The sequence below is a fragment of the Polyergus mexicanus genome, unplaced genomic scaffold, assembly GCF_030449975.1.
Source record: "Polyergus mexicanus isolate NDT 795.1 unplaced genomic scaffold, iyPolMexi1.0 SCAF_120, whole genome shotgun sequence".
Lineage (NCBI taxonomy): Eukaryota > Metazoa > Arthropoda > Insecta > Hymenoptera > Formicidae > Polyergus > Polyergus mexicanus.
Window position 1 is genome coordinate 1 of NW_027223440.1, and position 8,598 is coordinate 8,598.

At 27.3% G+C, this 8,598-nt stretch overlaps 1 protein-coding gene and 1 long non-coding RNA gene across 5 annotated transcripts; one reads left to right on the forward strand and one right to left on the reverse strand.

Moving 5' to 3' along the window:
• Nucleotides 1-2,511: 2,511 nt before the first annotated feature.
• LOC138944220 (uncharacterized) lies at nucleotides 2,512-8,228 on the forward strand. 4 transcript variants are annotated; one of them, XM_070315128.1, is made up of 9 exons: nucleotides 2,512-2,886; nucleotides 2,966-3,148; nucleotides 3,279-3,413; nucleotides 3,771-3,974; nucleotides 4,378-4,581; nucleotides 6,080-6,312; nucleotides 6,731-6,890; nucleotides 7,215-7,396; nucleotides 8,141-8,228. In XM_070315128.1, exons 1-8 carry the CDS (start codon nucleotides 2,685-2,687, stop codon nucleotides 7,361-7,363), a joined length of 1,470 nt encoding a protein of 489 aa, XP_070171229.1. In that variant the 5' UTR covers nucleotides 2,512-2,684; the 3' UTR covers nucleotides 7,364-7,396; nucleotides 8,141-8,228. The 4 variants fall into 4 exon arrangements, with proteins under 4 accessions (XP_070171229.1, XP_070171228.1, XP_070171230.1 ...); XM_070315127.1 differs by lacking the exon at nucleotides 8,141-8,228 and having other exon boundaries at nucleotides 7,215-7,542; XM_070315129.1 differs by lacking the exon at nucleotides 8,141-8,228 and having other exon boundaries at nucleotides 7,239-7,542.
• On the reverse strand, nucleotides 6,056-7,913 carry LOC138944221 (uncharacterized). The gene is made up of 4 exons (XR_011448681.1): nucleotides 7,771-7,913; nucleotides 7,445-7,610; nucleotides 6,724-6,871; nucleotides 6,056-6,304 (listed from the first exon to the last, which is right to left on the reverse strand). It is a non-coding gene; the product is annotated as an uncharacterized lncRNA (long non-coding RNA).
• Nucleotides 8,229-8,598: the final 370 nt, after the last annotated feature.

The window sequence follows — 8,598 nt, forward strand, 5'->3', positions numbered from 1 at the left end:
AAGCAGTGGTATCAACGCAGAGTACTCTGATTTAATAATTTTCTTTGCTAATCGCAATACATGCGTCTAACACAGTCCACAGCTCGGAAGAAGAAGACCCGCAGCCGCAGTAGCAACAACATCCGTTGCTATAGTAACTAGGGCCTTGTTAAAGCTCGTTGCTATGCGCTCGGGTCTTCTCTTCCGAGCTGTGGACTGTGTTAGATGCATGTATTGCGATTAGCAAAGAAAATTATTAAATCAGTGGTGAGCATATTGAACAATATACTATATTGGACAACAGGAGCTATCCAGAAAATAAGGCAAGTAAAATCTGTAACCTGTAATCTTTATGAAATAGTTTTTGCTTGAATATGTAGTACATATTTACATAATTATTCATGTGTTAAACATTACAAAATAATACATACATTCAATCAGCTATGCCGAAGCGTAAATATCTGTCTTCGCATATTTCAACGAGATATCGCCGTAAATTAATTAGAGAAGAGAGTGATGAATTATTTCCACTTATTTGTAATGAAAAACCTAGAGTAAATTCGTGCGTAACTGTAAGTAATTCCACTTTAAATAATGACAATGATAAAATTGTACATGTCAATATCAATAACGCTCTTTCCGAAATTGTATAAGAGACAAAAAATTTACCATTTTCCGATGAAACGAATATTTCCGAATCTGATGCTTCTTTGAACAATATATTTTCGCACGAAACTTTAATAAGAGAGAATAATAATTCAGAAAAAGAAAACAATGATTTTGAGGCATTCTTAGTACAATGGGCTATCACGTATCGTATTTCTCATGTAGCTTTATCACATTTATTATCTGGTTTAAAAAAAGTACATCAATTTTTTTTTAATTTACCAAAATGTGCAAAGACATTACTACGTACACTACGATCTTCTGTTATTACTGACATATTTCCTGGTCAATATTGTCATTTTGGTATTGAACATGGTGTTCTACAATTTTTATCTACAAGTAATAGTACAGTTTCATCTTCTATTCAGATTCAAATCGGTATTGATGGTGTGCCGATATCTCGATCCAATTCAAATCAATTATGGCCCATTTTAGGTCGAATCATGCCTTATGGAAAAGTATTTCTAATTGGTTGCTATTTTGGCAAAACCAAACCAGCGGATGCAAATGAATTTTTAAAACAATTTATAAAAAATATAAATATATTGATTAATAAGGGCATAACTAATAACAATGAAACAACATTTCCAGTGTCAATGCACTCTATCATATGTGATGCTCCTGCTAAATCTTTCATTACACTTACTAAAGGACATAGTGGTTATTTTAGCTGCACAAAATGTACAATTGAAGGTGAATTCATCGCTAACAGAATTTGTTTTCCCAATTCTGACTGGCAAAAAAGAACAGACGCTAATTTTCGTAATCAAACTCAAGAAGAATATCATCTCGGTCGTTCTATTTTATTAAACATTCCAAATTTTGACATTGTATCTCAAATTCCATTAGATTACATGCATATGATATGCATTGGCGTTGTTAGGAAGTTGATAAAATTATGGATAAGTGGTCCTCTTAAAGCTAGATGTTTATCCTCGCAACGAATAAAAAATGTTTCTCAATTTCTTCTCGATATTAGGCATCTTATTCCAAAAGAATTTGCAAGAAGACCGCGAGAAATTCAAGATTTTGCACAGTGGAAAGCAACCGAATTAAGACAATTTTTGTTATATACCGGTCCTGTTATATTACAAAAAGAAGTAAATCCTGATATATTTTCAAATTTTCTTACTTTACATGTTGCTGTTCGGATTTTATGTCAAAATAATAGTACAGTTGAATATATTGAATATGCGAATAAATTATTGAAACATTTTGTTGAATGTTTTATCAAAATTTACGGGCCCGAATTTGTATCCCATAATGTTCACGGTCTTCTTCACATAACTGACAGCGTAAAACAATTTGGGCCATTAGATACTTTTAGTGCCTTTCCATTTGAAAATTTTATGAAAGAATTAAAATCTCTTTTGAGAAAATCTGAGAAACCATTAGAGCAAATTAGCAATCGTTATGCGGAAATGAGTTTTTATAAAATCAAATCTGACGATGCAGATATATCAAAAATAAGTGTAAAGAATTCACACGAAAAAGGACCGTTGATATCAGGTTGTTTCAATCCACAATTTTTGAAGGTTGAATTTCCCCATTTTATTATTTCAATCAAATCTTCTGATAATTGTTGTCTCATAGAAAAAGATATTGTCTGTTTGGAAAATATCGCAACGTCGAGTGAAGGTAATTATATTGCAATAGGTCGTAAATTCAAAATTGTTGAAGAACTTTATAATAATCCATGCAGTTCTATTCATTTGGGTATATTTAAAGTAAGTCAATTATCTGACATTCAAACCTGGCCTTTGCATAAAATCAGTCATAAATTCGTAAAATTGCCATACAGGAATGAAAGATATTTCGCAGTAATACCGCTTATAAGCACTACATATTAATAATATTTGTATATTGCGCTTTAATTTGTTTAATAAAAAATTAAAATAAATTCTGACAATAAAAGCAAAATAAAATATGACAATAAAATAAAAAATTAAAATGATTTCTGATACACAATAATCTATACAAATTGAAATCTTGTTTACAATATTACTCGTAGAAGCTCTTTTGTATAATTTCACAGGAAGATGTCGAATCGAGGATTTATCGTCGTAGAATTCTCCGATGGTATCCAAGTAATACCCAAAATTTGGTTACAAAGTGAGGATGTATGCAAATATCCTTCACATTTCAAAACGGATTTAAGACTGCGAAAGGCAATTGAAAAAGAGGAAATACCAAATTCTGATTGGCCTTCCTTTAAAATTAATCGGATTTTTGGCGAGTATTGTAAGTATTTCAATAAAATAGCTTTTATTGCTGTTAAGTTTTACCTATTCATAATACTAAATGTTTACAACATTTTCAGCGTCTTTACAAAAGGCTGATGCGAAAGCAGAAAAGGCCTTATACACGTCAGATATGGATACTGAGAAAGAAGCTAAATCTTATAGAAAATATAGAGCGAGGAAAGTTTTATCTTCATCCGAAAGCGAAGAAGAGTCATGCACAAGTGCAATTTCGCCACCTGCTCCATGTCCTCCTGCAAAACGTAATTATAAACAATTCTAATCGCGTATATATATATATATATATATATATATATATATATATATATATATAAAATTCATATATATCTCTCTTATATTTTAACATTATATTTTGTTTTATCAATATGAAAGGTCAACGACTGTGCAATACAAACGAAACAGTACAATGTGAAAGTGCATCCATTACACGTTCTTGGGATTCTGCAAAAAAATACAAAGTATCATCACAAATTTCAAACTTGAGCTCCTACTCATCATCTTTGCAAGGTGAGCAAATTTATTACATATCTCCATGTAACAATGCATATAATATTATATAAAATTTCATACTTATAATTAATATTATCAGTAAGTATAAATTTAAAAATGTATACATAATTTTTTACACATACAATATTTAAAATAATACATATACAATATTAATAATATTTTAAAAATTGTGTGCCTACATATTCTATCTATACATATATGGATATACGACGAAATATACATATATGTATATATAGAATAATATATATATGTACTATACTCATATAGTTTACATATATAACTTGTCAAAATTCCATTTTCTTTCTAACTCCTATTTTGAATGCTAAATGTATTTATAATATATTTTATGTGCAGATGCGAATGATTATGGTACTTTGTACGAAAGAGATGAAGAAGCGCTTAACATTGCTACAAGAGAGAAAAATCGAGACAATTCAATACACCGACATATGAATAAAATGGAGGAAGTTGGTCGATCTAACTGTACGCAAGGAAACCAATATATAAAGGAAAAGGAAAATAATAATTTAAATCATCAATTTTCACAAGCTGCGATTGGTAAGTAAATGTAATGCATATAAATATAATATATACACACATACACACGCCCACACACACACACACCACGCGCGCGCGCGCGCACGCCATTAATTTTATACATATATATTTCATATTTATCATTAATATTATCAGCAATTATAAATTTAAAAAAGTATACATAATTTTTTACATACAATATTTAAAATAATACATATACAATATTAATAATATCTTAAAAATTGTGTGCCTACATATTTTATATATACATATATGGATATACAACGAAATATACATATATGTATATATAGAATAATATATATGTGTGCACTCATAAAGTTTACATATATCTTGTCAAAATTCAATTTTTCTTCTAACTTCTATTTTGTATGCTAAATGTATTTATAATATATTTTATGTGCAGATGCGAATGGTTATGGTATTTTGTACGAAAGAGATGAAGAAGCGTTTAACATTGCTACAAGAGAGAAAAATGGAGACAATTTAATACACCGACATATTAATAAAATGGAGGAAGTTGGTCGATCTAGCTGTATGCAAAGAAACCGATATGTAAAGGAAAAGGAAAATGATGATTTAAATCATCAGTTTTCACAAACTGCAATTGGTAAGTAAATGTAATGCATATAAATATAATATGAACACACACACACATACGTACGAACACACATGCACGCACGCACACACGCACACGCATACGCACACGCATGCACCATTTATTATATATATATGGACCGTTTATTTTGAAAGTGGTGCGAGTCCATTTTCTTTTGTTTCGAGAAAATTAAATGTTAGCAGATCTGACAATTAAAAAATATAGGTTAATTATGTGAAGTCTGGGAATGTTTGTACTAATTTATCAATATGTAATTTGATTATATAAATTTCTTTTAGGCGAATTTAACTAAAATAATATATATTTCCAGGCTGCAAATGGACTTACACCACTTTCATAATTAGTCAATTGTAAATATCATTTAATTTCAATTTTGAAATAACAAATATCACTTAAAATATATTTCATATTAATCCAATTTTGTTTATAAATAATAACAAGAAATAAAATAGAATTTGTATTTTTTATTTTGAACGTTAATTATATTTATATATTGTTAAACTTAACACAAGATATTGGTATTATTAATTATTTATGCTCTTCATGTGGCAGTGTTTTGAAATATTCATGATGCACAGGAGGTATATAAGGTAATAGCTGCTGCATATCCTTATATTTTTCGTATGTAATAGGCCTGGCATCGTGATGGAAATTGGACTTACACCACTTTCATAATCAATGGTTACGCAATTTCTTTTACCGGCCAATTTTAAATTGAACAAAGCATTGGCATTTTTTAAGATATTAAATACTAACTAGTTATAAACAAAAAATTTACACTAAATTAAGAATAAATTACGTCATATCTCATTTTTTTAAAAAAAGGACTTACACCACTTTCAAAATAAACGGTCCATATATATATATTTGAAATAAATGGTGTACATATAGAAATTTTGCAACTGTAATAGAGTTTAGCAATTGTGTATTGTGAGCAGATTTAGCAATTGTAAGGCCTTTATTTATACGTGTTAAATTGTTTTCTATACAAATTTAAAAATAATAGGTATTACAACTTTTACCTATTTCTAAAATTTTTAATAAAATCTATTATTATTATTATTTTTTTATAGTTTTATATAACTTTTATATAATAGATATGCGAAAGATAACAATAATAATAAATATTTTCATATAGAACTATCAATTTAAAAAAAAATGCAATAATCTACATTTTATTTCTTTCATTAGTAAAATTGTATAGTATATCGAAATATAATATATGTTCTTGTCTGCTATATTTTTTGAAAAAGCAACGTATGTAATGCCACTAATTTATATGTTTTATATACAATTTATATATTTAATTTACTATACTTATTACATTTTATTATATTATTATATACATTTATATACATTTATTTATATATATTATATACATGTATATGCTATTTATACATTATAAGTGTATATATATATATATATATATATATATATATATATATATATATATATATAACCGTTTATTAATAATAAATGCTATTTACAGTGGATCATTTCAAGAGATTAACAAGAGAAATAGTGACTATAAAATATGATATGAGACAAGCATTGAGCTTATTAGATATTTTAGTTGAAAGAACTAATAAAAGCACAGAATGTGCAAGTACGAAATTTTCTTTTGGTGACGCTGAAAATCGGTTTCCGTTGCAAACTGTAGCCCAATTAGCGGAAGTTGAGGAGATTTTGAAAGTTTCAGATTCCCAACATAACACTGAAATAGTAAGTTAACGCATATAAATTTATATACAATATAATAGTCATATATATATATATATATGTATTTCACAATTATTATCAAATCTTTTATAAGTACATTATATAATCAATCTTAGGTAAACTTTTCCACAGTAAAAACATTGTATGTCCTTTTCAGAAATTTTAATCCCTATTTTAATTTTATACATATAAATAATCCCAATTAAAATAATTAAGCGTAAAAAGCTGGTTTTTTTTACTTATAAGATTATCACATTTCATGAGATGTATTAATCATTTAAAATTATTATTAATTATTTATTAGATATTATCAGAGATATTAATCACTTAAAATTGCTATAGAAAATGATTGAAGATTGTTAAGAAAAAGACATTACTTTATTTAATCTAATAATATATTACTTTTACTCTTACCTTATAGCGCGTATATATCAAATCTATCGGAGGAACATGCGTCGATGATGCCGTAAAGAGAACGTTGTATAAAACATTCTCAAATAAATTGGCGGAGAAATATAACTGGGAAGGCCGACGCGGAAAAGAGCCACTGCATAAATTGGAACTAATAAAAGTTATTTTCAGTAAGTTTGTTTATATGTAAATACAACTGCAAAATATCTTCTGTTAGAAGATATTTTATTTTTTTTCCTCTCTATATGCGTGTAAAAATGACAGCTAATTAGTTTCAATAACTTGCCATGGAACATTCTGTATCATATATAGATATATTTATGATTATTACTTTAATCAAATTTAAAAAGTTTTTGATGAATTAAATTTTATTTCCATTTTTACATTGTATAACTTAGAAATAATTATTAAACAAAGATAATACACTATGAATTACTATAGTCATCAATCAATTAGTATAGAAGAAAAAGTTAAAATAATGAAAATATTTTTAGGATCCATACTTCACAATATCCCAGATTCCGATCAGGGCAAAATACAACGAAGGGTTATGGAGTGGTTTCGACATTCAAAAGCGAGACATGAAAATGAGAAGAAGCGGACCCATAGATGCGAAGGCAACGTTTCTAATTTATCAGAATAAAGAACTGGAAAGGTATATTAATAATGTCAAAAGGTATGAAATATTAATTATTTTAATCATTACTGGCAACATATTACATACAAATTCTATTGTACGTTGTGTTATAGAATTATTTGCATATTTCGCAGTTATTTTCACTTGCAATAATGTACGTAAGTTCGTTTTCAGCTCTTTTTATGAAACAGTCACTGATGAAATGCGATGTGCAAGTTTCCAATAGCTTATTATATCGCAAGTCTGAGACTTCCTAAAAAAAAAAAAAAATTAATACAAGATATGAGTAGATATAGCGAAAAGATAAGAAGGGGAGAAATATATTATTGTTTTAACACACAATTTTCTAAACTCGTATTCAGAATAATGTTTATTTTTTATATGTTTAGATTTTTATATGTATCTATACTCACCATTCACGCTCATCACTGTATATTGAAATTAAATTTGCATGGCTCTTTAATTATAGATTATTTCCGACACTATTTGTACACTACTATTGCTTATGTTTCTGTAAAAGCCATTGGCTTTAAGTAGAATGGACTGGGTTTTGATATTCACTGCTAATATTGAAAATCAATAGTATATGTTATGTAAATTATAAATTTTCAGTATTGAGAGCCATTAGAAAAATATAAAAACAGTAAGATTTAGACGGTAAACAAATTGATCAATCACAATTGAGTACTCTCGAAATAACCCTAGTGAATCTCGATTATGATTGGTCAATTCGCTTACTGTCTAAAAATAAGCCTATTATAATAGATTTTACATATGTTTCAGATGTGCATGGACAATTTACATCCACATTTTAATTAATAATAAAAGTTATATAGTTTTTCGAGTTACGCGCATTATAAATATATTAAGATTGCATATAATAATCGAACATATGCATCTGTGTTAATAAAAATTTTTATTTTATGAAATTTTTATTGACACAGATTCGTGTGTTATCATCAATTACTGCAAAATATTTCTTATTTATATGATTTGTATTTGTTATTGGTTTTACAATAAATAGAAAAAGGTTTTTTACAATTTTTTTCATTTTTGTGTATTTACAATTATCTTCCTTTTACTATTAAGATGAAAATAGAACCGACTGATCGAAAAAGTGCGAAATCTTCTTAATTTATTAATTGTACCGTTAAAAATATTTGCAATTTTATTTCATATCGGTTATATATGATAATATATACAATTATAACTTAATTCAAATTTATCAATAAAAAATATTT